The 27,375-nt window shown below is 56.1% G+C and overlaps 3 protein-coding genes across 4 annotated transcripts; all 3 read left to right on the top strand.

Annotated features, from left to right (window-relative positions):
* Positions 1–541: 541 nt before the first annotated feature.
* On the top strand, positions 542–7,215 carry GRWD1 (glutamate rich WD repeat containing 1). The gene is made up of 7 exons (XM_038528370.1): positions 542–938; positions 1,142–1,259; positions 1,416–1,575; positions 3,945–4,158; positions 4,297–4,439; positions 4,595–4,792; positions 6,237–7,215. The coding sequence occupies exons 1-7, from the start codon at positions 767–769 to the stop codon at positions 6,552–6,554; spliced, it is 1,323 nt and encodes a 440-aa protein (XP_038384298.1). The 5' UTR covers positions 542–766; the 3' UTR covers positions 6,555–7,215.
* A 153-nt stretch (positions 7,216–7,368) lies between these two features.
* KCNJ14 (potassium inwardly rectifying channel subfamily J member 14) lies at positions 7,369–17,218 on the top strand. Its single transcript, XM_038528371.1, has 3 exons — positions 7,369–7,864; positions 12,366–13,119; positions 14,736–17,218. Exons 2-3 carry the CDS (start codon positions 12,418–12,420, stop codon positions 15,330–15,332), a joined length of 1,299 nt encoding a protein of 432 aa, XP_038384299.1. The 5' UTR covers positions 7,369–7,864; positions 12,366–12,417; the 3' UTR covers positions 15,333–17,218.
* Positions 17,219–18,820: 1,602 nt separating this feature from the next.
* Positions 18,821–27,058, top strand: CYTH2 (cytohesin 2). 2 transcript variants are annotated; one of them, XM_038528368.1, is made up of 13 exons: positions 18,821–19,048; positions 19,491–19,584; positions 19,883–20,030; positions 20,120–20,186; positions 21,190–21,308; positions 22,459–22,539; positions 23,034–23,146; positions 23,233–23,381; positions 23,785–23,897; positions 26,083–26,161; positions 26,376–26,447; positions 26,546–26,700; positions 26,792–27,058. In XM_038528368.1, the coding sequence occupies exons 1-13, from the start codon at positions 19,046–19,048 to the stop codon at positions 26,877–26,879; spliced, it is 1,281 nt and encodes a 426-aa protein (XP_038384296.1). In that variant the 5' UTR covers positions 18,821–19,045; the 3' UTR covers positions 26,880–27,058. The 2 variants fall into 2 exon arrangements, with proteins under 2 accessions (XP_038384296.1, XP_038384295.1); XM_038528367.1 differs by lacking the exon at positions 19,491–19,584 and having other exon boundaries at positions 23,785–23,896; positions 26,085–26,161.
* Positions 27,059–27,375: the final 317 nt, after the last annotated feature.

The following is a 27,375-nucleotide window of genomic DNA, read 5'->3' as shown; positions in this document are numbered from 1 at the left end:
GAGTGAGAGATGGTCCAGCCAACGCACCTATCCTGCATGCCGTTAACCTCACCAATGAGAATCTATTTCTAGCATTTCATTATGCCAATTAGCCAAACCTCTGGTGCTGACGAGCGATAAAGAGAGGCAAAGCACTTGTAATAGAATTCTCCAGAGGGCTGACTTTCTGATTAAGTGCTCGCCGACCATAGCTGCAGTGTGAACGCCTGGTTAGGCAACTGACTGCCCCAAGAGGGCAAATTCAACCGACTAACTCATACATATCATCCTGTCCACACTGAAGCATTTTGAAGTGAATTAAAGCCATCATAACAAGGAGGGGAAAGGAAACGGGCTTTATGGGTCCTCAGGGAGCAAAAACCGAGTCTCCTTGCCGGTAAGAACTCCTATCTGTATACACGAATAACGTAGCGGAAAGGAAGCGCTGGGAGTCAAAGGTGGAAGATGGCGTCGGGGCTCGGAACTCCTCCAGCAGGAGAAAACGGCCTCGTACAGAACTACAACTCCCAGGAGGCCTTGCCACTGCTCTGCGGAAAAGCGCCGCAAAGTCACGCGAAGGGTGTAGATTCTCCGAACCCGCAGGCCTCGGTCGCTAGGCTGGGACGCCGTTACCTTAGATCTCCTTCACCCTCTCCCCGGCGCCCTCTCAAATTGGTGAGCTGGGAGGTTTCCAAGGCAACCGTGCAGCCGGGCGGATGTCTGAAGGAGGAAACCGCAACCCGGAAGTGACGTCCGTACCTCGCGCCGGCGGTGAGAGGGTTCGAAGATGGCGGCGCCCAATGGTAAACCGCGCACGTGTGAAACCGGGGAACCCATGGAAGCCGAGTCCAGCGGCTCTTCCCAGGTCTACCTGCCTGGCCGCGGACCGCCGCTGCGCGAAGGAGAGGAGCTGGTCATGGACGAGGAGGCCTACGTGCTGTACCACCGAGCGCAGACCGGTAGGGCCGGGCACCAGGACTCCTGGGTCCTGAGTTAGGAGGGGACCGGAATCTTGAGTCCTGAGCGGGGCTGGTCCTGAGTATTTAACTTACGAGGCACTCTGAGAAGAACACTGAGGCTTCAGAAGGGTGAAAGCATCACACGCGAGAGAACTGAGATCTCTGGCCCATCCTAATTTCCCAACCCCTTTTTCTGTCCCCAGGAGCTCCCTGTCTTAGCTTCGACATAATCCGGGATCACCTGGGAGACAACCGGACAGAGCTTCCTCTTACGCTTTACCTGTGTGCTGGGACCCAGGCGGAGAGCGCGCAGAGCAACAGGTGAGTGAGACCCGAGGTTTTATTTAGGACCAAGAATCTGAGCCCCCAGCTTCCCCTCCCACCAAGATCTAGAAGTTGGGGTTTCCAGCTTCTCTCCTCCCTCCGTCCTAAGGATCCTGGCATCCAGTGCCTCACTCACGCCACACTTTCCCGCAGACTGATGATGCTTCGGATGCATAATCTGCATGGGATAAAGCCCCCGCCATCAGAGGGCAGTGATGATGAGGAGGAGGAAGACGAAGAGGATGAAGAAGATCGGAAGCCTCAGCTGGAGCTGGCTATGGTGCCCCACTATGGCGGCATCAACCGAGTCCGGGTAGATACCGTCCCAGGAGCCTACTGTACATTCTCTGACCTCCCCCGCCAACCCCCTTATCCATGCTTTTCAGTTTTTAGAAAAGCTCCTGGCATGTAATTGTATATACGAATTCATTGTTCCTATGCTAGGAGCAACATGGGGCTGTTTTTCAGGTTCTTTCCTCTTCAGTAAAATGGGGAACATTGATTGCAAAATTTGCCTGATGGAACTGACTGGAAGGTAAAATGGAAAACATATGGTTATTTTAGGTGCCTAGAGACAGCACCTCATTGTAGCGTAGAGATGTGTATTTTCTGTCACTGCCCAAGAACTGTCCTGGGCTGTGGGGTCACTTTTGTGCTACTGAGTTACAGCACCTTCTGAGCAGGCTGATGCGTAGATTTGATCAGATGATGTATGGACAGCACTTAGGGCGGCTCATGGCCCACAGTCCTTGCTCTGGGTTCCCATTTGCGTGTTACCACGTCAGGCACTGGAGATTTGACAGAGCAAAAGGTCTCTGGTTTTGCGAAACTTACATGCCAGTGGGAAAGGGAACAAGAGGAGGCTGAGTAAATGTGCAGCACATCCACAGGTGCCGAGTGCTGTGGAGGAGAGTCAAAGCAAGGTAGGGGAATTGGGATGTTCCTAGAGTGGATTGGCTATCTTAAATAGTGCAGTCAGGGAGGTATTTGGGATAAGCTGCCATTTGAACAGACACCCACAGGAAGTGAGGGAATGAGCTAAAGATCTCTTGTCCAGAAAGGGTTTGTTTATTTTTAAAGATTTTATTTATTTATTCATAAGAGACACAGAGGGGCAGAGACAGAGGCAGAGGGAGAAGTAGGCTCCCTGAGGGGAGCCCGAAGGGGGACTCGATCCCAGGACCCCAGATCACGCCCTGAGCTGAAGGCAGATGCTCAACCACTGAGCCACCCAGGCATCCCTGAAAGGGTTTATAGGCAGAGGGAACAAAGTACCAGGGCTCTGTGGCAAACTTGGTGTGTTGGAGGAAGTTCAAGGGAAGGCAAGGAAACCAGTGCATCTACCAGAGCAAATGGACAACGGGAAAGTGACAGCATTGAGGGGTGGGCAAAAAGGAGGTGATGGGTTGGATGGGGCTTGTTGGCTGATGTAAGGATTTGGCTTTTACTTGGGGAGAAATTGGGAGCCATTGGGGGGGTTTTTTGAGTTTATTTTTTAGAAAGAATTTTTTTTAAGATTTTTTTTTAAATTTTTTATTTATTTATGATATCACAGAGAGAGAGAAAGAGAGAGAGAGGCAGAGACGTAGGCAGAGGGAGAAGCAGGCTCCATGTACCGGGAGCCCGACGGGGGACTTGATCCCGGGTCTCCAGGATCGCACCCTGGGCCAAAGGCAGGCGCTAAACCGCTGCGCCACCCAGGGATTCCTTTTTTTAAGATTTTATTTATTTATTTATTTATGAGAGAGGCAGAGACACAGGCAGAGGGAGAAGCAGGCTCCATGCAGGAAGCCCGATGCAGGACTCGATCCTGGAGACGAAGGCGGCACTAAACCACTGAGCCACTCAGGGATCCCTGACAGAGAGAGTCTTAAGCAGGCTTCACACCAAGTGCAGAGCCCAACTCGGATCTCGAACTCAGGACCCTGAGGTCATGACCTGAGCTGAGATGGAGAGTCGAATGCTTAACTGAGCCACCCAGGCGCCCCAGGATCTGACTTGTGTTTTGAAGAGATCCCTCTGACTGCTTTATTGAGAATAGACTGCAGAGAGGTGAGGGCAGAAGGACAGCCCTGTGGGGGAGCCATATTGCAGGGAAAGGAGGACAGGACTAGCAGGAGTGGCTACAGTAGAGGTTGGGGGAGTTGGAAGTGGTGCATTTTGAGCGTAGCTAGCACCAGGTGGGTGTAAAGAAGAAAAGACAAGTCAATGAGTCCCCCAGTTTGGGGCCCAAGGCAGGGAGCCCCGGGGTGGAGGAGGTTGCAGATGGCAATCGGGAGCTCGGTTTTGGATCCATCTGAACAGTCAGTGTGGTAGGAGCTTAGAGCTGAGGAGAGGTCAAGACTAGGGACCACTGGAAACCTTGAGGCTGAACGGGATCTTCTAGTGAGCAGATGTACAGGGCAAAGAGAACCAAGGATGATGGCCTGTGACTCACCAACATTTAGAGGGTTACAAGGACTGGTAGTCTGAGCACCTCCCACCTCTTCCAAGGGTTGGTGGAATGCCTCTACATAGAATGGGAAGTTGTCCCAGGTACCAAGCTGATCTTGCAGGCTGTGATTTTTGTCCCCACCAAGGCTTCTGGGAGCTGGAGTCCTAGCCCTGGGGCTGCAGTTCTGCTTCTCGGGGCTGTGAGGAGCTGTGGTCACCACCCTGAGCCTCCTGTCCCTTCCCCTGCAGGTATCCTGGCTGGGCGAGGAGCCGGTGGCTGGTATATGGTCAGAGAAGGGCCAGGTGGAGGTGTTTGCCCTGCGGCGGCTTTTGCAGGTGGTGGATGATCCCCAGGCCTTGGCGACTTTCCTCCGGGATGAGCAGGCCCGTGTCAAGCCCATCTTCACCTTTGCTGGCCACATGGGCGAGGGCTTTGCTCTTGACTGGTCCCCCCGGGTGTCTGGTGAGTCCCTGGGGTGCACAGTTGGTCCTGGGGGTGTGAGAGGGAGCAGGATCTGTAGGGAAGGTGGGAGCTAAAATTGCTGGAGAAGAGGGAGCTGTGGCCATCTGGGCCCTGATACTTTCCTGACTCCGTTTCCAGGGCGCCTGCTGACCGGAGACTGCCAGAAGAACATCCACCTCTGGACGCCAACGGATGGTGGTTCCTGGCATGTGGACCAGCGGCCATTTATGGGCCACACACGCTCTGTGGAGGACCTACAGTGGTCCCCAACTGAGGACACGGTGAGGGGGGCTGGTGGTCTGGACTCCTGGGCCTTGAAGGAGGATGGGACGGGAGCTAGGCACAGTGAGGGGGCACTAGTCCATCGCTAGTCGTCCTTGGGGTCCAGGCTGGGGTGGCAGGTACGCCGAGGTCACCCAGGCCCTGCCTTGTCTAGGTGTTCGCCTCCTGCTCGGCTGATGCTTCCATTCGCATCTGGGACATCCGGGCTGCCCCCAGCAAGGCTTGCATGCTCACCACCACCTCTGCCCATGATGGAGATGTTAATGTCATCAACTGGAGCCGCCGGGAACCCTTCCTGCTCAGCGGCGGGGACGATGGAGCCCTCAAGATCTGGGACCTGAGGCAGTTCAAGGTATTTTCCCAGCCGGCCCTGGGATTTGCAGGCTTCCCTTCTTTAGGTGCTTGTTTACACCGGAGCTGGGAGGGCCTGTTGAGTTGGGGTCCAGCCCTTTTGGGGTGCAGATGAGGAACAGGGCTCAGCAGGAAAAGGCTGTTCCTGGTGGAGGGTGGCTTGACACACACACCCCCCAGCTGGAGAGGTGACAGGAGACGAGCGGCCAGGTAGCAGCAGAGACTCCCCATTCCCATCTACCCGCTGGCAAGCAGAGCAGCTGGCCACGTGGCCCAGGGCTTCTGGAGTCTCAGCGAGCTGTAGACTTTATGTTAGTGAGCTTTGTGGAATCAGCTGAGAATTGGAGCCCACATTGCTCATTGCAGGAGAGGAAACAGGTACAGGAAGGACAGGGACAGATGTGACATCACACCCAGTGACAACTGACTATAGAGCTAGGAGGGGCTCTGGACATGAGACATTGCATCTTCTCTCTCCTCAGGTGTAAGGATTTCTATAGCGTCAGCTCTGAGGAACCTTCTAGAAACCGGTTCCAGCCCCCAAGGCAGGTGTAGGGCCAGGTTCCATGGCCAAGTTGATTGGCCACTGGGACTTTGGAACTACTTCTCCAGTTTAGAGAGATTCCAGTCCTCAGCTGCACCTTTGAGTTAGTAGAAGTGCTGCTTTTCTTTCTTTCTGGACACTGGGAGCTATGGTTCTGTTCTCTTTAAGGCCTTCATAGAATCAGTAGGGAGAGAGCAGTTTGAGAACCACTACTCCCCTCCTTTTTAAAGATTTACTTATTTAGGGATGCCTGGGTGACTCGGTGGTTGAGCGTCTGCCTTTGGCTCAGGTGGTGATCCCAGGGTTCTGGGATCAAGTCCTGCATCATGCTCCCTGCATGGAGTCTGCTTCTCCCTCTGCCTGTGTCTCTGCCTCTCTCTGTATCTCTAATGATTAAATAAATAAAATCTTAAAAAAAAAAAAAAGATTCATTTGGAGAGAGAGTGAGTATGAGTGGGGTGAAGGGCAGAGAGGGAGAGAGAATCTCAAACAGACTCCACACTGAGCACAGAACCTGACGTGGGGCTTGATCTCACAACCCTGAAATCATGAGCTGAAACCAAGGGTCTGCACTTAAATGACTGAGCCACTCTGGGGGCCCCCGAGAACCACCCCCTTTATAGGAAGGGAACCTGAGGCATGTCCAGGGAGGACCTGCGGTGGGGACTTTGTGACCTGGAGCTGGAAGGGCTTGGCAGGTGAAACCACAGTTCCCACAGCCTCCAGGATGTTATGCCTCTATTACCAGATGTACTTGGCCCTCTGCCCCTTTCAGAGAACCTGGGCTTGTGCAAGTCCCAGGGGTGGGGCCCCAGTGGAACCCCCAAGGCTGGAGAGTGGTGAGGGCTCCCTGGGAGTCAGGCTGGGGTGTCCAGAACCCCTGACTCCCCTCTTCCCATAGTCCGGCTCCCCGGTGGCCACCTTCAAGCAGCACGTGGCCCCCATCACCTCTGTTGAGTGGCACCCCCAGGACAGCGGAGTCTTCGCAGCTTCAGGGGCAGACAACCAGATCACACAGTGGGACCTGGCAGTTGAACGGGACCCCGAGGCAGGCGACACGGAGACCGACCCTGGGCTGGCGGACCTTCCCCAGCAGCTGCTGTTCGTGCACCAGGGCGAGACAGACCTGAAGGAGTTGCACTGGCATCCACAGTGTCCCGGGGTCCTCGTTAGCACCGCCCTGTCAGGCTTCACAGTCTTCCGCACCATCAGTGTCTGAGGAGGCGGCCGCCACGGCCGGGACGACCCTGCAGACCTGCTGAGCCTCTCTCCTCCCAGAGTCAGGCTTCACTGGACCAGTGAGCTGCCGCGATGGATTCTGTTTGACGTGCTGTTCTTGGAAAGGACTTCGTTTGGCCCCCTGACCCCTCTTGCCCATGCGTCTGGGTCAACCCATGACTGTAAAACTACCTGGTTTGGTTCAGGGAGCCTTCCAGCCAGAGGGCTTGGTTTGACTCCTGTGTCCCCTCCGGTGGAAAGATTTGGGTTTGGCTCCGGCCATACCCCTCCCACCTCAACCTGTCCCAGGACCTGTTGGCCTCTTTCCCAGGTGGGCCCGGTGTGGCCAGCATTGCTGTGGATATTCTGCGAGCTGTCAGGCTTTGACCTCTCGCTTACAGGACCCAGTTTTGGCCACTGGCCTCCCCGCCCCGGAGAACTCAGAGCACTTTACAGTGGGCCCAGCCGAGGTTGAAGGGTGGGTTCTTCCAGCAGAATCTGGTTTTGTCCCCACTTCCAGCCAACAGGGTTTGGCCAGGACTTCCGAGGGGTGGGGGTAGGGGGCTGTATGGGTCTTCCTCCCTCCTGCATCCCAGGCAAGCGATGTGCAGGGAAGGAGGTCCAGGGCCCCCAAGGCAGTAAAGGACCAGAATGAGGCCTGATGTATGTGAGACTCATCCTGCTGGCTGCTTCCCTATGAAGAAAGGGGAGGAGGAGGTGGGACCCAGGTTCCCAGCTGTCCAGAGGCCACCGAGAATCCCTGCTTCATGGAGAATCCCTGCTTCATGGGGGGTCTCCCCGCCCATTGGGTGCTGTTTGTACACCCCACCCTGAATTTTATTCACATGGAGCCCAGTCCAGGTCTCTGGAGGGGTGGCTCACCTGTGTCCCTGGGCTTTTGAAGTCTTCATCTCAAAGGGAACTGAGGAGCCCATTTTTCTGTCCTTCTGCCGCTGTCCCCTTTCTCCCCTTCTGTTCCCTTCTCTGTGTCCCTATCTCCCCGTGTCTCCCTATCCCCCTCCCCCTTCCCGTTTCTTCACCGCGTCTCCTCTCCAGCCTGCTTGGGCTGCGGCCCAGCTGCCCTGCCTGGCCATCCTCCCTGGCTCCCCCTCTGCGGCTCTGGGCTGGCCCCACCCCCTGCCCCCCCTCAGCCAGGCCTCTGATCCGCCTGTGGACACAGAGGTCGGGCGCCCAGCACAAGGCCCCTGGGGCCCAGGACACACTGCTGCCCCTCAGCACCCACGGGGGCCTCCCTGTGGCCCTAGCAGAGGATCCCCCAGCGAAGGGCATGGGGGTGGGCTGCCCCACCAGGTACGTGCCTCCATGCAGAGGTCCTGGGCTGAGACCATCCCACCTCCCCCCACACCCTCCTTGCTAGGGCCCCTCCACCCCGCATTCCCTGTCTTTGCTGTCCCCCAGGAAGGTCCTGCTTCCCCTTCAGTGACCGATTCCAGCCCCAGAGCAACCTCTCCCCCGGTCAGGCGCCTCCATCTCTGACCCCATCTCCATCTGCCTTCTGCCCCTTCATCCCTGTCATCGTGAGCCTGTCTCACCCTGTTTCTGTCCCCAGCTCCGGCTCCCTGTATTCCCATTTCCTGATGCATCATCTCCCCATCCCAGCTGCTCCTAGTCTGCCTGTCTCTCCTGTCCCCTCCTGCTGTGTCTCTGACCACCCCCCCCACCCACCCCCGTCTCTGTCCGGCTCCCTCTGGGCGTCTGTCCTCTCTCTGCCTCCCTGTACCCCCTGTGGGATCTGTCTGTTCCTCTGCCTCCCTCAGCGCCCTTCCTGTCCACTCCAAGGCTCTGTCTTTGTTCATACTGTGTCCCGACGCCCCCCTGCTCTCCTGCCCTGTCAATCTCTGCCCCTCAACCTGCTGTTCAGGCCCTGTTGTTGGGGGGGTGTGGGTGGGGGGGTGGACAGCCAGGGTCTCCAGAAGAGTGTGAAAGTGCTTTTTGAGGGGGAAGGGAGGCGGGGGCCCGGGGGCGGAGCTTCTTGGCCTCAGATTAGACGGTGACTTTGACACCAAGTTGACACACCTTAAGCCCCGTGTCTCCTTTATATGGAAACATTAAGCTGCTCTGGCAGGTCAGGGGGAGGATGGGGGAGGGCTTCAGGCTCTGGATCCTTTTCCCTCCTGTCCTGCCTTCCTGCAGGGGGGGTGAAGGAGGGTGCTTGAACCCATGTCCCACCCACCCTCTGTGAGCTGGGCCCCATTGGACACGGACAGGGCCCTCTGGAGGTGAAAGCCCCCATCTAATTTGTGAAATGGACATGGTCACTTCCGCCTCACAGGGCCTAGGGGGGGACTGACGCAGAGCCCTGCGTTGGAAAGGCTCAGGACCCGACCTGGCACCCTACCCTCAGCACTGTGTGGGTCTGGCCAGGTGTCCGAGCCTATTCCCCACCCTGTGAAGTGGGGCAGTGATCTTCCCAGCGTCCTGGACAGTCGAAGTGAGGTGAGCAGTGGGGTGTGGTGGAGTCTGGGCGGGCTGCGGGCATCCCCTGAGCTCAGGCAAAAGCCCAGGACATGGTAGGTGCTCAGGAAATGAATCCCCCCCCTGAGGTCTGTGGTTTGTCACTTGGGCTTTGGCACCTGAGGACCCTAGATGGGAGTCCAGGGCTTCTACTGTTCAGCTGAGGGGACTGAGACAAAGTTTACTGTGGAAAACAAAGCCCCTTAAGGGTTGTGATTAGACATGAGTGAGCAGGTGTGGGAGGACTCAGCCTGGGGCCCACCTCCCCTACCCTGTTGGTGGTCCCTGGTGGAACCAGCACATAGTGGGGACTTACGGACAGAGGGGGCTACACATGCAGGGGTCAGGGCCTGGATTCAAAGCTGGCCCCTTCAGCATGTAGCTTCAGTTAACCCCTTTTTGGAAGAATGAGTTCCCAACTCCAAGGACTGTTGAGGGTAAGAAGAGTCAAGATTGGGGTACATCGCAGATGCTCAACACAGGCCCAGTCCACTCTGACCTAAACCACAACTTTTGTGTCCTCAGAATGCAGCATGTCCAGGTGGTTATGGGCAGCAGGTGCAGAGCTCAGTGACCAGGGTGGGAGACAAGGGAGGTGTGCTGGACCCACTGATGTTGAAACTGGTATCAGTCAACAGCCCTCTCAGTTTGAGCACCCCTGGCCCTGTCCAGAAGCCTGTGAGGATCCCAGAGCCCGGTGCGGGGCGCACACAGTACATTAGGTGCTTGGTAAATACCGATGGACGTGATCGCCGAATATCTAACCCCTAGCCCAGATGGGCCCTCGAAGTCTCTCCTCCACAGCTGCTGGATGTGGGGTGATGAGGTCCCCATCCATGCCCCACTCTCCCTCATCTCTCTCCTGCCCTGTTGAGTCGCTGAGATTCCACTTCCCAGATGAGGGAGCTGAGGTGACTTGCCACCACTCCTACAGTCAGTAAGTGACAGGGCTCAGATTCACCCTAGAACTGCCCGATTTGAAATCCCAGGGTCTTTCCACAAATGAGGCTCCAGAAAATGAAGCCAGTGGTTCCAGAACATATAGTTGGCCAGCAACTAAGACAGGACTGAGTCCTTGATCTAGATGACTGGAAGACACTTCCTAACCTCAAATCCCCCCTTTTACAGTTGAAGAAACTGGTTAGATTTGCCAAAGATCTGAGGGTCAGGGCTGAGCTTGGGCCTTTTTTTAAATAGCTTCATTGAAATATGTTAGAAAAGGGGCACCTGGCTGGCTCAGTCGTGGAGCATGGCACTCTATCTTGAGCTCATGCATTCGAACCCCACGTTGGGTGTAGAGATTCCTTAAAATTTGAAGAAAAAAAAACTACATAATTCAGATAAAATACAGCTGACACATTAAAGTGTATAATTCAATGTGTTTTTTAGTATTTTCATGGAGTTGTGCCACCATCACCACAGTCAATTTTAGAAAACCCATGTCCTCTGGCTATCACTCCTCACATCCTGCATCTCCCCAGCCCTGGGTACCACTAGTCTCCTTTCTCAATGTACAGATTTCAATATAAATGAAAGTAGGCAATATGTGGTCTCTCTCTCTCTCTCTCTTTTTTTTTAAGATTTATTTGAGGGAGATGGAGGAGCAGAGGAAAAGAAAGGCTTATGCAGAAACTGTGCTCAGCACAGAGCCTGACTCGGGGCTCCATCTCACGACCCTGAGATCAAACCTCAGCCAAAACCAAGAGTCAGATGCTTAATCAACTGAGCCACCCAGGTGCCCCAATATGTGGTCTTCTGCATCTGGCTTCACTTACCATGATGTTTTCAGGGTTTGTCCAGGTTGTAATTTGTTAGTGCTTCATTTTTTTATTACTAAGTAGTACTTCATCATGTGGATATACCACATTTATTTGTTTATCAGTTGAGGGCTATTTGGGTTGTTTACATCTTTCGGCAATCTCGACCAATACTATTAGGAACATTTGTGTACAAGTGTTTGGACATTTGTTTTGTCCTGAGTAGATACCTAGACTTGGAATTGCTGGGTCGTAGGGTAATTATGTTTAACCATTTAAGAAACTGCCAGATGGTTTTGCAAAACAGCTGCACCACTTTATATGCCACCAGAAGCATTCAAGGGGGGCCAACTTCTCCACATCCTTGCCAACACTGTTGTCTTCCCAAGTGGGTGGAAAATAGTCTCGTAGTTTTGATTTGCATTTCCCTGATGGCTAATGACGTTGAACATCTTTTTATGTATCTCTCTTATTGTATATTTTTCCTAGAGAAATGTCTCTTCAGATTCTTTGCCTGTTTTTTTTTTGTTTTTTTTTTAAGATTTATTTGAAACAGCACAGAGGGGAGAGGCAGAGGGGGAGAGAGTGTTAAGCAGACTCCACGCTGAGTGCAGAGCCTGATGTAGGGCTTGATCTCAAGACCCTTGAGACCACAACCTAAGCCAAAACCAAGAGTTGTACAGAGTTGGATGCTTAACGGGCTGAGCCACCCAGGAGCCCCTCCTTTGCCTATTTTTAAATTGTGGTGTCTTGTTGTTATTACCTTATTGAGGTCTTTAGATATTATAAACTTCTTACATATATGATTTGCATCTATTTTCTTCCATTGGTGGGTTGTCTTTTCACTTTCCTGACAGTGTCCTTTGGAGCACAGAAGGTTGTTTTTTTTTTTTTTTCTTTTTAAAGACTTTAAGCAATCACTACACCCAACGTGGGGCTGAGACTCAAAACCCTGAGATCAAGAGTCCCACACTCCACTGACTGAGCCAGTGGGGGGCATCCCTCAAAAGTTTTTAATTTTAATGAATTTCAGTACATCCACCATTTTTCCTTGCGTTGCTTGTGCTTTGTGAGCCTGCTTTGAGCCATGGAGGGCCTAGAGCCCCAATTCATCTCTCCATAGGGATTCCGCGCTGACAAAGGGTTACCACTTTGCCGATTCTGGCTTGTTGACGCCCAAATCTTGCTGAGTTTACTCAGCACCGACCTTGAGCAAGTCAGAAGTTTTGTGCCTCTGTTTTCTCATCTATAAGATGGAGATAATAACCTCTGGTGTTAGGTTCAAATATGTTCACATTCATGTAGAGTGCTCACAGCAGGGTCTGCCGCTGTAGAGACGTCTGCTCTAACTACCGTGGCCCTTGCCATAAGGTCATGGCTATGACTCTGTCGCTGTTGTTGCTACACCAGCATCTCCTATGATATCACCATCCTCGATGCTGTACTCTTCCGACTTTTAGGGTGGGTAATATGCCACCCACTTGCCAGGTGAGGCCACCATGGCCCAGCGTGCATGCCCGGCCGAGGAGCCCACCGTCTCCGGCATCCCTGACATTGCCGCCCGTTTCTCGTCTCCGCAGGTTTGGGGCGCCCGCCCCCCACTAGGCCAAGTGGAGGGGGTGCCCCCGCCCAATGGGCCTGGCCAGGGCCCTGCGCCGCCTTAGCGGCGCCCTGGAGCCAGGGGAGGGCCGCGCCGGCGACGAGGAGGAGGCCGGGCCGGGGCTGTGCCGCAACGGGTGGGCGCCGTCGCAGGCCGGGCGGCGCCGCGGGCGCTTCGTCAAGAAGGACGGGCACTGCAACGTGCGCTTCGTGAACCTGGGCGGCCAGGGCGCGCGCTACCTGAGCGACCTGTTCACCACGTGCGTGGACGTGCGCTGGCGCTGGATGTGCCTGCTCTTCTCCTGCTCCTTCCTCGCCTCCTGGCTGCTCTTCGGCCTGGCCTTCTGGCTCATCGCCTCGCTGCACGGCGACCTGGCCGCCCCGCCGCCGCCCGCGCCCTGCTTTTCCCACGTGGCCAGCTTCCTGGCCGCCTTCCTCTTCGCGCTCGAGACGCAGACGTCCATCGGCTACGGCGTGCGCAGCGTCACCGAGGAGTGCCCGGCCGCCGTGGCCGCCGTGGTGCTGCAGTGCATTGCTGGCTGCGTGCTCGACGCCTTCGTCGTGGGCGCCGTCATGGCCAAGATGGCCAAACCCAAGAAGCGCAACGAGACGCTTGTGTTCAGCGAGAACGCCGTCGTGGCGCTGCGCGACCGCCGCCTCTGCCTCATGTGGCGCGTCGGCAACCTCCGCCGCAGCCACCTGGTCGAGGCCCACGTGCGGGCCCAGCTGCTGCAGGTGCGGGCCCAGGGGCGGAAGGGAGGGGCTCGTCGCGGGGGGCATTGTGGGAGATGTAGGCCCGAGGGTAGGGTGCGCGGTGGGCGTGGAGGGCGCGTGGACTACAATTCCCAGCGGTCTCGCGCCGGGGAGCCCTTCCGCCCTCCATGTGGCCTGAGGCTCCTTCCGGGATCAGTTAGAGGAGCTGGAGACCCAAAAGGGAGGACTGTGACCGGTGCTGACTGGAGACCTAGGCTTGAAACGGGGGTTGAGACATAAAGAACTTCCTGTGGCTTGAGGATGGGCCCCCAGTGGGGTTGAGAGATAGCTAGACCCGAGAAGGCCACACCTGGCCTGTAAAGGCTCTGAACTACAATTTCCAGAAGGCTCTGTGGGCGGGGAAGGTGTCCAGAAGGGACGGTCTGAGCAGATGATATATTTTTGTGGGTGGTGTAAACCATGGCTCTGGTTTATAATTACCAGCCAACATGGTAGTACCAAGAATGGCCTGTGACTTGAGGCTAGTGCCCTATGGGATTGTGGGAGATGTAGGGCCAAGGATGGGGGTGCAAGTCACACCTGCAGAGGCATGGAACACAATTCTCCGTGGCCTCTGGGTAAGGAGTCCTGCAGCCTTTGTGGGGGACTTCATTCCCCATCTCAGTGGCCCAGTTGGCCCCATCAGTCCCCTGCTCAGAGGCTTCCAGGGCTGGAAAACACCCTTAAATTGTAGCGTATCACCAAAACAACTACGACCCCCATTTGCCCCTGGGGTAGCAGCTCCCTCTGGTGCCCTGAAGTAGGCGCCTTAGTGTGTCTCTAAAATTATAGTTAAACTGCCCAAATCCTAGGGCAGTAGTTAGTTGTCCTTGCCCAAGTAAAGACATTTAAGAACCCTGGGGTGAGGTTGGACTTTGAAGAGAAGGTGGGGAGAATGGTGGTGGGAACTACAACTCCCAGCAGCATCTGAGGGCTCCTTCTTGCTTCAAGACTAGGATTCAGGACTAGGAGAGATACCCTCAGATACTCCCAGAAGTCTGCAGGGTGCTGACAGGGCTGGGGAGGTTGGGTATGGAGCCAATGAGGGGATGTGGGGGGGGGAGTGCCAATTGCCCCCACACATACACATGCACAATGGGGCAGAGGGGCTTGTAGTTGGGTCGGAGGGGATAGATAACCCAAGGCTGGGGTGGAATAGAGAGTATTGAACGGGTTGTCATCTTGATTTATCCCTCAATGGCCATATGTTGAAAACCATTTTTCTTTTTCCTCCCTCTCCACTTGCTGCTTGGACTTTACTCTTCTGTTGTCTCTTTAACTTCATCTCTGCCTTGCTGATTTCTGTGACTCGATGCCAATATCATTGTGCCCCTCTGTCCCCTCTCTTTGTCTCTCTTGTGTTTCTATCCCTGAACCCTTTGAGTCTCTGTCTCTCTCTCTTGATCTCTGGCTCTGTCCTCACCCTTTTCTGGGCCTCCATTCCCCTCTCTCTCTGGGTCCATGTTCTCACCCCACGACCCCTGCTATTTCTGCTCTCCCCTTTCTCTACATCTCCATTCCATTCTCTCCTTGCCTCTGTCTCCATTCCTCTCCGTGCTCCCTGCCATCTGTCTTTGGCCCCTCCCTTCTTGCCACAGCCTCGTGTCACCCCAGAGGGTGAGTATATACCACTGGATCACCAGGATGTGGACGTGGGCTTTGATGGTGGCACTGATCGAATCTTCCTTGTGTCTCCCATCACCATCGTGCATGAGATCGACTCTGCCAGTCCTCTGTATGAACTAGGACGTGCCGAGCTGGCCCGGGCTGACTTTGAGCTGGTGGTCATTCTTGAGGGCATGGTTGAGGCCACGGCCATGACCACACAGTGTCGCTCCTCCTACCTCCCTGGTGAGCTGCTCTGGGGCCATCGTTTTGAGCCAGTCCTCTTCCAGCGTGGCTCCCAGTACGAGGTTGACTATCGCCACTTCCACCGCACTTACGAGGTCCCAGGGACACCAGTCTGCAGCGCCAAGGAGTTGGATGAACAGGCAGAGCGGGCTTCCCACAGCCCCAAGTCAAGTTTCCCCGGTTCTCTGGCTGCATTTTGTTATGAGAACGAACTTGCACTGAGCTGCTGCCAGGAAGAAGATGAGGAAGAGGAGGCCAAGGAGGGGGAGGGAGTGGAGGCGGAAGATGGGATTGCTAGCCCCCAAGTACTCACACCAACCCTGGCACTGACCCTGCCCCCATGATGCCAGCTGGTGTCTCCCTCTTTGTACCCCCTTCCCAGAGATAGAGAGATGGAGAGTTAGGGCCCTCTCCTGGGATGGGGGCAGGTGTTACCCGAGACCAACAGGCCTGCTGGGTAAACTCTTAGCTGGTGAAGTTCTGCCATGGATAGGGGACCCACCACAGACATGCTGGATCTTAATTCCTCTGTGTTCCATGCTCCCTCTTGAGACCCCTTTATCAGCCTGACACCTGAGTCTCCCCAGAGATGGGGAATCCAGGATTCTGGACCACCCAAGAGACAAGAACTGGTGGTTCTAGATTCCTCTGTGTGGCTGGGTTGGGTTGTTGAGCAGGGTCAGGAATCGGTGGTACATTTCCTCCAGGGGCAGCAACAGACATTACGTTTGTAGGTCTGGATTGACCTAAGATTCAAGGGACTGTTGCTTCTAGACTCAGCTAACCAAGTAGCAAATTATTTTTTTTTCTAGACCACATAAGGAGGGAGAGTTATGGAATGCCCCAGGAATTCAAGATCGTCTTTATTAACCAATGACAAAGATTGTTGACTGCAGGTCAAGAAAAGACCTTGTGGTTCCAGAAGGCCCAAGAGTTAAGATTCTGTGAATCTAGATTGACCACAGCAATAAGCACTCATGGTTCTAGAACAGGTTTGAGCTAGAATGTCAACCTACCGAGGAAAGTAAACAATTTTTCTAGAATGCACAAAACAACAGAGTGTCTGTGGTTCTGGAAGGGCTACAGTGACAGCTTGGGAGTTCTTGATATTAGATAACTCCTGACCACCGGCTGTAGAAAGAACATCAAACCAAAGAGATCATCAATGCTTCTTTATGATCCACGGGTTTGTATTTTTTTTAAGTGCCATTCTAGAATGTCCAAAGGAATCAGGATTCTGTGGCTCTAGATTGATCACAGAGTCAAGGAAGGAGTGGCAATGCTAGATGTTTGAGACTTACTGGTTCCAGTTTGCCCAGTGGAGCTGAGAATCTTGATGATTCTTTGTGGTTCTGTAATGCCAAAAGGAATCAAGGCTCCAGGGATCCAGAGTTGTCTATTATTAAAACCTGGAAGGTCGAATCAGCTCCTAGGACTCGGTAGTTCTGGGAGGTGGACTCAGGACTTGATTGGCAGCATTTCTGGGCTGATCTAGAAAGGGAGGGCCCATGCAAGACCCTGTGGATAACAGGGCTGGTTGTCAGGCAAGAGATGGAGAGGCCAAAGGTTGATGAGTCTACAGTGCTCTGGAAACCTATACCTAGTGATGTGTGTCTATTTCTTAAAGATGTTATACATATGTGTATTATATATATATAATATAAATACAGATATCTATCTATACTTTGCCATGGTTTGTACAAAAGGGTTAGAAACTGAGCTTGAGTTGATTAGAATGGAGTCCTTTATGAGGATCCAGAAAGCTTTGCTCTAAATCCCAACTCTGCCCCAACTTACTGCTTGAATCTGGGCAGACCACTCCCCTCCTTCTTGCCTCAGTCTCTCCATCTGTAAAAATGGGGCACTGGAACTTGAAGTTCTCCGAGGACTTTTCCACCAGGATGATTCCTCACTTCATTGAAAGTGATGGCTCGTGGTGGGAGTGAAGGTCCTATAGTTGGCCCAGCTCCCCCTGGTCCTGAAATGCATGACCTTCCAGGGGCAACTGGGATAGGAGATGCTCTTGGAGGCCAGCTCTGAACTTGGATGTGTGAACGACAGGGCAGGCAAGGGGTAGCGGGGGCGGTGGCTAAGGGCCAGAACCTCCCCCCACCCCCTGCCCCATTCCAGTTTAGGGGACAGGAAAAGGAAAAGGGAGCTCTGAATGCCAGGAGGAAGTATGTGTTCAGGGGGAGAACTGTGCCCCAGATTAAATCATTGTGAGTCCTGGTGGTGTGTCCGTGAGTGTGCTTCTGGGGCTTGGCTCCTCATGCCTGTCCCCCAACCTCCACCGTACTGTTATCCAACTAAGTGCCCAGCAGGCTGGGAGCCAACTGCAGAAGGAGCCAGTGCCAGGGAGGAGGATACATTCCCATTCGTGTCCCAGGACAGCGGGCAGGCACTGTCATTGCTCATTAGCTTGCCCCAGTGCTGCATCAACCCAGGTCCCCGCTTGTGGCTTCCCCACCTCCCTTTATCCTTCAAAATCCCCCACTTAATAACCGGATGGGATTAATTAGCTAGCTGTTCTCCCAGTGCAGGTGTCTGAGGTAGGGACAGGGGTGAGGGTAATGGAAACACCGGCATGGGGAAGGATGTTAAGTTAGGGGTGAAGGGACAGGAGGGGGGTTCTGCTTGGAAGGAAGAAGAGTGGGGCCAGGCTGGCACACCCTAGCTTTCCACGAGGGGAGGACAAGACCCAGGCCACTCATAAAGGTCAGGGAGGAGATTAAGAGGCTCCGTGTCTAATCTGTCAGCTTAACCAGGTCCTGGCCCTGAATCTGTCCCCACCTGCCTAGCCCAGGGATGGCAAATGAGGACAAGGCCCAGTCACTACCTGAGACCCAGTTAGGGACCCACCCATGACAGTGATGCCCGGGTGCTCCATTCGGGCCAGCTGCCTGCACTTGGTTTTTCTGCAAGGAATGGAAATGAGAGGCTGGGGCGGAGGGGGAGGGGAGAGAAGGGTATCATAGGTGGGGAGACTCCGAGAGGAGGGAGGAGTTTAAGAAGAGGGGGAACCTGAAGGGAGGGGAGGCAGAGAGGACGGAAAGGACTTTGTGAGCGAGGAAGGAACCGGAGAGGTGGGAGGATGTTGAGGAAGAGGAGCCGTTTTAGGGGAAGGATGCTAAAGTGAGGGGAGGAGTATGAGGGAGAGAGGGAGGAACTCGAGAGGCAGAAGGCGTCAGGAAGGCGTAGCCTTCCCCAAATGTCCCACTCTGCATGACAGATACCCAATAGCGTAGAAAGAAAGTCTTTGTTTCACCACCCCTCGGCTCGCAAGAGGCTGAAGTGGCTGGGGAAGTCCTGAGAGGGGTTAAAGAAAGGATCTGGAGATCAGAGAGGCCAGTAAGGGGAGGAAGGAGGCCAAACGACGGGCCAAAGCGGCTCCCAGTTGCCTGGCAACCGCTGCGGTCAAAAGCCTGCTGCGCCGGCCGCGGAGGTGTGGCTCCCGGAAACAGCCGACAGTTGTGGCGCCGCCCCCTGGCAACGAGACTAACAAAGTACCGCTCCCCGGCAACCTATCACCAGAGGCGGGGTCGACTGGCCTAGCGTCCTTCCAGAGCCCTTGCGCAGGCGCCGTCCTCTCGGCTCGCGCACGGTCCCGCCTCCATGCAATTCCTCTCCGAGTCTTCTCATTGGCGGGCACGCCAGCCACAAACCTTCTTTTGTTTCGGGGGCGGGGCCTGGCTCCCTGGCCGCACTCCGATTGGCCCTACCGCCCGTCTATCTCCGCCCGGACGGTGCTACGTCTGTTCCCTGTGCGCCTATTGGTCCTGGAGGACGATCCTTCGGGGTCGGGGGCGGGGCAGACGAGAGGGCTCTCCATGGATTGGGCGGTGTCAAAACGAGGGGCGGTCCCTATCGGCGGGGCGGTTGGGAGGCGAAAGGAGAGTCTTTTCAGCGCTGAGGACTGGCGCTGAGGAGGCGGCGGTGGCTCCCGGGGCGTTTGAGCGGGCTCACCCGAGCCCGCGGGCCAACGCGGATCCAGGCCCGACCGGCGGGACCGCCCCGGACTCCCCGCGGGCCTTCCTAGCCGCCATGGAGGACGGTGTCTATGGTAGGTCAGGGAGGGGCGGGGCCGGCTGGGAGCGGATGGAGCGTTTGGACTGGAACGTTCGGCCGCGAACGTCCCTCCCGGCGCGCGCCGCGCGGCGCCTTGGGGCCCCGTCGAAGCCTCGCTTTTGTGGGGCGCGGAACGGGCTTCCGGCGGGGCCCGAGAGCAGGGCGTTCCAGGCCATTGTGTGGGCCGAGCCTGTTTCCGGTGGCGGCGGGAGGGGCGGGATGGAGCGGCGGAGGCGCGGCCGGGGCGGAACCATTCCCGCTGGAAGGGCCGGGCGAGCCCAGTGCCTGCTGGGAGCCGGGAGGGGGGCTTCTGGGGCGCTTGGCTGGGGAGAAATCTTGGGGGCTGCGGGGATCCCGCGAAGGCGGGGCGGGGGCCTTCGATGCCCCGCCCCCCTTCCCCAACTCTCAGGAGCTGTCACCAGCTTTCCCTGCCGTAGTTACTTTTCATGGACCCAGGAGTCCGGACACCCAAGCTCCCAGTTGCCTCGCCAGGAATGGAGGCAGAGAACCAAGGCCTCACTCCCCTTCCAAGTAATGGACCCGGAAGTTCGGCCTCCCAGCCCCCTTCTGCCTCAGACTCAGGAGTCCTGACCCCTAGCCTCCTCCTGCCCCAGGACTTAAGAGTCTAGATCCGCAGCCCTTCCTTGTCTGGGCTGAGAAATCTAGACTCCCAGCCCCTTCTTCCAGGAGACAGAGGAGGCCCAATCCTCATCCTCATCCTCCCTTGCAACCTAGTCCTGCCCACCCCAGCTCGGTCCTCCCCCAGATTGCAGGAATCCAGGTTCCCAGCCCCCAGAACTGACCTCCAACCCCTGACCCTGACCCACAGAGCCCCCAGACCTGACTCCGGAGGAGCGGATGGAGCTGGAGAACATCCGGCGGCGGAAACAGGAGCTGCTGGTGGAGATCCAGCGCCTTCGGGAGGAGCTCAGTGAAGCCATGAGCGAGGTGGAGGGTCTGGAGGCCAATGAGGGCAGGTGAGGGCTGGGGTGGGGAACTTGGGGATCATGGGGCCAGGCCAGGGACGTCCAGGCATTGAGCCTCCATCCCTTGCTCTCTCCTGCAGTAAGACCTTGCAACGGAACCGGAAGATGGCAATGGGCAGGAAGAAGTTCAACATGGATCCCAAGAAGGTGCTTGGGTCACAGGGCTGGGATCGGCCAGGCAGACATCCAGACAGGGGCTTCTGGCACTTTCAGGTTCTAGATCTACTTGAGGTGGACACATGTGGCTCTAATTCCGGGATTCAGATATTGGCAGTCCATTTGTTTTCTGAACACTAACGGAGGTGTCCCCGCCTCCTGACCTTTGTGTGTCCTGTGTCCTCTGCCTGGGAGGCTCCCTTCCCCTTTCTGTTCATATTTCTGGACCCTCTTGTGGTGCCACCTAGAGTCTCAGGAGTAGCTCGAGTGTGGTAGGGAACATGGACCATGACATGCCCAAAGGAGGGTTGACCAGTGCCACTTCACAGAGATCCCAGGGCTGTGGACCTTCATGGGGGAGCTTCGTAAAGTTAGGGCTTTCTCGAGGAGAGGATGTTCAGGTCCGGTTTGAAGGACGAGTCAGTGTCCACCTGGTGCAGAGAGATGTTTGTTTACTAGGTCATTCATTTCACACATTCTCTGTGGCCTCCCTCGAGCTTGCCCGTGTACTAGGCAGGGCTGGAGACCCAGGACAAGAGCTGGCCCTACCTTGCCTTTGATGAGCCCTTAGACATGGCTGCCACACTCCAGAGTTAGGTGTAGCTCTCCTGGCCCAGGGTGAGCCAAGAAGGCCCCATCCATCCTGAGGCTTGGCCCTCACAGCCCGTGACATGCTGCTGCCTACTAACAGTGTCTCACGGTATTCTTGAAGCCCAAAGCAGTTGTAGTTTGTCACACATTCAGCAAACTCACTGGGCTCCTATTCCTTGTGGGACTCTGCCCTTGCTGCTGGACTAACCAGGCAAAGGCAGAGGGAACAGTAGGTGTGAAGGCTCTGAGGCGGAAGGGATGGTATTTAGGGACCGCTGTGAAGCCCCAAAACAAGACTTGACCCAGTTCTGTCCAGGCTGGGGGTGGATGCTGAGGTCCTTGGGGAGGCGGTGGGGCGTGGCTTTCTGGCTGTTGAGGCTGAGACCTGGTCCCCACCCACCAGGGGATCCAGTTCTTGGTGGAGAATGAGCTTCTGCAGAACACACCCGAAGAAATCGCCCGCTTTCTGTACAAGGGTGAGGGCCTGAACAAGACCGCCATCGGGGACTACCTGGGGGAGAGGTGAGACCCTGCCCAGCTCCCTGTCATCCCCTGTGCCCAGCTCCTTTTTTTTTTTTTTTTTTTTTTTTAAGATTTTATTTATTCACGAGAGCCACAGAAAGAGAGGCTGAGACACAGGTAGAGGGAGGAAAAGCAGGTTCCATGCAAGGAGCCCGATGTGGGACTTGATCCCAGAAATCTGGGATCACGCCCTGAGCCAAAGGTAGGAAGCACCCACTGAGCCAGCCAGGCGTCCCTGCCCAACTCCTGCCCTTAGGCCACCAGCTTTCTCTCCTGAGAGAGGCCCTAATAGACCTGCCCTCTGGCTGGATTGTGACAGGGGAGTGATGGAGGGGTCAGTGGAAGCCTGGGGCTGTCTGTGCTCATCTTGGGGGCATGGGAATCTCCGGCGGATGCCTGAAAAGTTGAGGACCATCCATTTATGTCTGGGGACAGTGGAGAACATCTGTGAGTCTTGTGGGAGCATGAGAATTGTGTAGACAACTGATGTGCATTGGAGTTACGTGGACAGCTAGAGAGCATGGGCACCTGTGGACACCTGGGGTACGAGGTCTGTGGATATGGGTGCCTAGGGATTTGTGGACATCTGGGCTGATATGAACATCTGAGGGACACAGGACCGTCTGGATGTCTGGGTTGCTTAGGAATTGTGTGGACATCAGGGAATGTATAGAACTTTCTGGACACCTGGCAAGTATAAGGACTATCAGATGGTTGGGATTATGGGGATTGTATGGATATCCAGAGATGTTTGGGGGCCCTCTGGACATCTGGGGCATATGGGGATTGTTTCAGGAGCATCTGGGATGCATGGGGACAGCCTGGCAGGTGTGGGGACCATTTCTGGACATCTGCAGAACCCGGGGACCATCAGAGAGGTGATAGTAGGTGGGACACATCTGCTGTATTCCTCTTAACTACAAAGGTTCAGCTAAACCAGGGATGATCTTGCAGCAGATGGTCTTCCCAAGAGCGTGTTCTGAGCATTCCTGTCCTGGAGCCAGGCCTGTGCTGGGGCCAGGCTAACATCTCGCCTGCTCCAGTGGCAGCCACTATGCAGAAGCGGTGGCCGAGACTCCCCAGTGTTTGCTTCCTGTCCACTCCCACTCCAGCCTCCTTCCTGTGCATGACTCTGTCTCTGTCCTCCCAGGGAAGAGCTGAACTTGGCAGTGCTCCATGCCTTTGTGGATCTGCATGAGTTTACTGACCTCAATCTGGTGCAGGCCCTCAGGTGAGAGGGATAGGGTTAAAGGGCAGGAATGTACCTGTCAGGGCTTTCTTTACAGATGATGAAACCCTACTCAGGAAAAAAAAAAAATTAGGGAATCGAGCTTTTCATGTAAGGTAAAAGTCCACAGTAGGGCCTCCTTCAGGCACACCTGTATCCAGGTGCTCAAATGGTGTCTGAAGGTCGATTTTTCTCTATCTTTGGGTTGTCCTTGCCACTGTGTTGGCATTGCTCTCTGTAGACCCTCTTCTCACATGGCAACAGAAGCCCTTGGTGACCACCAGACCTTTCTAGCAACCTTAGCAGAAAGAAAGGCTTTTTTTCCTGTATAAATCCCTCAAAAGGCTTACAGCCAGTACTCATGGGGCAGCTTGGATCCATACCTGAGACAGCTGCTGAGGCCACAAGGCTGTTACTGCTTCCTGACACGGGGAACGAGAGCGGGGAGAGGTTTCTGCCAGTCCTGGCACCCACACCCGGCTCCCCCTCTAACCCAGGCAATTTCTCTGGAGCTTTCGCCTCCCCGGAGAGGCCCAGAAGATTGACCGGATGATGGAAGCCTTTGCCCAGCGATACTGCCTGTGCAACCCTGGGGTCTTCCAGTCCACAGGTGGGCGACCCAGACTTCTGGGGTCTGGGCAGGCGGGCCGGGGGGCCCACTGACCTGTGTCGTCACCACCTGACTGTCTGGTGCAGACACGTGCTACGTGCTGTCCTTCGCCGTGATCATGCTGAACACCAGCCTTCACAATCCCAACGTCCGGGACAAGCCGGGCCTGGAGCGCTTCGTGGCCATGAACCGGGGCATCAACGAGGGTGGGGACCTGCCAGAGGAGCTGCTCAGGGTCAGGCACCACCCCCTTCCCCTTCCCTGCCACCCCCCAGTGCCATCCCTCTTCCTACCCTGGGTGGGCCCTCCTCCATGTTGGGCCTCCTGGTGCCTGAGCTGTCCGGGGTGATCATGCCAACCTGTCCGTTTCCTTTTCCCTTCCTCCCTCCCAGGCCAACCTCAGTCTCCATCTCTCTGTCTTTTCTGTCTCTTGAGCTTTGCAGACTGCTGCAGCTCTGCCTCTTTTCTTTGTCTTCTCTCTCTGCTCCCCAGGCCTCCTTCCACCCATCTGCCTCCTCCCCTCCTCTTCCCCGGGCCACTCCACCAGTGGTCCCACCGCCTCCCCCCTCCTCCATGGCCAGGTAGCCCTGGGAGGGTCCCTGGGGCCTGGTGTTGCTGACTGCACCTTCGCCCCTCAGAACCTCTATGACAGCATCCGAAATGAACCCTTCAAGATTCCCGAGGATGACGGCAATGACCTGACCCACACCTTCTTCAACCCGGATCGGGAGGGCTGGCTCCTTAAGCTGGGTACGTCCCCTCCTGAACCTGCTGGCTGCCTCTGCAGGGGGACTTTAGGGGGCCCAGGCTCAGGACCTGGCTTTCATGCGCATTTGCTATGTGATCTTAGGCCCATGATTTGACCTCTCTGAGCTTTGTTTCCAAATCCTCAAAATGGGCCTGAAAACAAGATGAGGCCTGTGTGCTGGGCCCCAGCACAGGCATAGAGGAGGGGCCCCATAAATATGTGTGGCTATAAGGTAGGCATTGGAGAGCACCGAATAAATGCCAGGCTCTGCTTATTGAATGTAAAGTTCCCAACAGGGCTGGAATGCGTGGGATGGGGCCCATCCCCCAGGAAACACGGGGTGCCAGCCAATTCAGGATACATTGTTAGCAGGGGGGGTGTCAAGCAGGTGCCCCTTTCCATGGGGTTACCTGAGGATTGGAGTTGTGCCCACTTGTGGCTTCATGGGAGATTCACCTGGGAACTCTTAAAAGCCCAGCGGCCAAGCCGCAGACTCAAAGCCAGGATTTCTGGGGCAGGATGGGTGCCAATCATGTTGAAAGCCCTCTAGCTGCCTTCCAGGGCAGAGCCAAGGTTGCGAGCAGCTGGCTGGGAGCCATGCCTGGGGATGGTGGGTACCAGGGGAGTGCTAGCTGTGGCTCTTTAGTGAAGAGGTAGCGGATGGCTGCTCCGGAGACACAGGGAAGCTGAGGAGGAATAACAGCCAGGAGCAGACAGTGGAGGCTGCTGGAGCAGCGGGAGGGCCCAGTGCAGGGATTGGAGGGGCGGGGCAGGCAGGGCTGTGTTCCCTGCACCGTGGAATTTTGCTCTTGAGCCAAGACCTGGCTTCCCCAGCAGCAAGCAGGGCCCTGACTGGGTGCATAGATGTCCTGGTAAAAGTGTAAACTGCTCTTTCTAGCCCACAGCGAGTGGCCAGATTCCTGCATCAGCCCCAGGGGTGGGGGCCAGATGAGTCCAGAGTCAGATTTCTCTGGAGGCCAGGAGGTGCCCCTAGCCAAGAGGGTGGGAAAGAGGAACTCTGGCAGGGCAGCTTCCCAGGAGCTAATTCCCCTGTAGACCTTTCCCACCCACAGGAATGCTTCCCATTTCCCAGATGAGGACTTTAAGGCTTGGTCACTGTCCAGCAGCTACAGGGCAGGGGTGGCTTGGGGCCCAGATCTCTGACCAGAGTGTAGCACATGTTGAACTGGATCAAAGGAGGGGGGGGGGCTGTGTTCACCAAGATGCTTAATGAAAGCCGTTCTTAACTGTTACTGTCTAGTCCCTTGGGGACCACAAGGAACCTAGAGGCAGGTCGTCTTGAGGTGGGAAGGTATGGGTGCAAGTGGGTCTGGAGACTGGAGCCCAGAGAGGGCAAGAGGTGGCCCTGAGGTCACACAGCCAGTTTGTCCTGGAGCTCACATGGGTCCCCACAGCCACCTCAGGCCAAGCACCGGGGGTTTTGTCCTCTTCCCTTTGGGATGACCTTCTGGGGGTGAGATCTCTTCCCTCTGGCAGTGGAGGGCCTTCCCAGCCGGCTGAGGACCTGTCCCGGGGGTGGGGAGGCACCAAGCAGCGACACCAGGAGGTGTTGGGGGGGCTCAGGATCTTCAGCCTCCCCAGGAGGGAGAGGGTCATGTCGATGTAACTCGTTTTCTTCCTTCTCTTCCCCCCTCCCCTTCCCTCTCTCCTTCCCTGCGTCTTCCTCTCTGCCCTCTCTCTTTCCCACCCCCCTGTGCTTTCTTTCCCTGGCCCGCCCTCTTTCTGTTGCCTGCGGCTTTGGGGGGCACCCCATTCTCTGCCTTCCCCTCTCCTCGCCTGGTCCTGCCTGCTTTCTCGCTGTCTGCCCCAGGAGGTAGGTACGCTGCCGACCTGACCTGACACCGACCTGACACGGGAGGGGCTGCCAGGGGCTGCCATGGCCCTGGGCCATAGGAGGGGGCTGGGCACTCGGGACTCGGACTCCCAGGCTCTGGGCAGACAGGCAGGCTTAGAAAGTGCGGAGCCCCACGTTGGGGGTGGGCGGGATCCTGGGGGGGGGGGGCCTGAAGGCCTGTCCCTGCTTGTCTCTCTTCCCCCGCATTTCTTCATCCCAGGCCCTGCCAGCCCCGCCTTCCCTGCGCTCACTCTGCCTCTCAGTCCCCTCCCTGCCTCCCGGAGGCCCTGTCCCCCCTGTTGAGCCCAGGCCCCCTCCCACCCCTTCCCTTTCAGGGGGCCGGGTGAAGACGTGGAAGCGGCGCTGGTTTATCCTCACTGACAACTGCCTCTACTATTTCGAGTACACTACGGTGAGGGCAGAGCTGGGCTTCTCTCTGGGGTGCTGGGAGGAGGGGCTGGGGGTCAGGCTCTGGGGTCTGAGGGAGGAGGGCTATACCAGTCCACTAGCGCTGCTGTGACAAAGTACCACAACCAGTGACTTGAACCACAGGCACTGCTGGGGTTGGGGAGGAGGAGCTGAGCAAGGACTGGAAAGTCTGAGTCTTGTCCACCTTGTTCCTTCAGGACAAGGAACCCCGAGGAATTATCCCCCTGGAGAATCTGAGCATCCGAGAAGTGGATGACCCCCGAAAACCGGTAAGACCCTCTCTGTGCCCCTTCCTGCCATGGTGGCACCTCCTCTGGGCCCAGGGCCAGCTCTGACCTGCCATCGCTCTGTTCTCATGTCTCCCCAGAATTGCTTTGAGCTTTATATCCCCAACAACAAGGGGCAGCTCATCAAAGCCTGTAAAACAGAGGCCGACGGCCGGGTGGTTGAAGGGAACCACATGGTGTACCGGATCTCGGCCCCGACACAGGAGGAGAAGGAGGAGTGGATCAAGTCGATCCAGTGAGCCTGGGCTCCGGGGTCCTTGGGTGGGAGCAGAGGGCGTGGGGAGCTGGGCTCCTTGGCCCTCACCCTGGACCCTCCCCTTCTGCAGGGCAGCTGTGAGTGTGGACCCCTTCTATGAGATGCTGGCGGCAAGGAAGAAACGGATTTCTGTCAAGAAGAAGCAGGAGCAGCCCTGACCCCCGCCCCCAACCCCATTATTTATTACGGAGCTGCCCCACCCGGGTGGCCGGACCCCTGGGCCCTGGGGCTGCGGATCCTGGTTCTCTGTTTGGAAAATTCACCACCTCTAGCTCCTCTCTCGTTATTTGTAATTAACACACTGTTGGTAATCTTATTAATTATTTAACCACTCGCAGCCTTGGACCCCTCCTTTCTTGGGGTCGGCAGGGCTGAGGGGCTTGGGCTAGCCAGCCAGGTGGCCCATGCATGCCAGGGGCCAGGAGCTCCAGTCTTTGCTGGGAGCTCTTATGGTACGTGAGGAACATGCTGTCAGAGGGTGCAGCCACGGGGGCGGGGAGCGGGTCAGCTCCCATATCTGTCCCTTCTGGTTTTACCCTGAGCTTGCAGGCCAGGGTAAGGGAGGGAGGAGTATAATGTGGCATCAGTGGGTGTGGAGTTAGGATGGCGTGGCATTGAGCATGCAGGTGGGCACAGGTTCTGGGATGAGGCCCA

Source organism: Canis lupus, chromosome 1 (genome assembly GCF_011100685.1).
Source record: "Canis lupus familiaris isolate Mischka breed German Shepherd chromosome 1, alternate assembly UU_Cfam_GSD_1.0, whole genome shotgun sequence".
Taxonomy (NCBI): Eukaryota; Metazoa; Chordata; class Mammalia; order Carnivora; family Canidae; genus Canis; species Canis lupus.
Note: the sequence above shows the minus strand (reverse complement) of the source record. Positions and strands in the feature narration are given on the sequence as shown.

Excerpts from the sequence above, each read along its gene's own strand:
- GRWD1 (XM_038528370.1), top strand. The coding sequence starts at position 767 with ATGGCGGCGCCCAATGGTAAACCGCGCACGTGTGAAACCGGGGAACCC. Across the intron at positions 1,576-3,944 it reads GCGGCATCAACCGAGTCCGG|GTATCCTGGCTGGGCGAGGA; the intron begins GTAGATACCGTC and ends CTTCCCCTGCAG. Across the intron at positions 4,159-4,296 it reads CTGGTCCCCCCGGGTGTCTG|GGCGCCTGCTGACCGGAGAC; the intron begins GTGAGTCCCTGG and ends CTCCGTTTCCAG.
- KCNJ14 (XM_038528371.1), top strand. The coding sequence starts at position 12,418 with ATGGGCCTGGCCAGGGCCCTGCGCCGCCTTAGCGGCGCCCTGGAGCCA. Across the intron at positions 13,120-14,735 it reads TGCGGGCCCAGCTGCTGCAG|CCTCGTGTCACCCCAGAGGG; the intron begins GTGCGGGCCCAG and ends TTCTTGCCACAG.
- CYTH2 (XM_038528368.1), top strand. Across the intron at positions 19,585-19,882 it reads AGGCCTCACTCCCCTTCCAA|AGCCCCCAGACCTGACTCCG; the intron begins GTAATGGACCCG and ends CCTGACCCACAG. Across the intron at positions 22,540-23,033 it reads AATCTGGTGCAGGCCCTCAG|GCAATTTCTCTGGAGCTTTC; the intron begins GTGAGAGGGATA and ends CCTCTAACCCAG.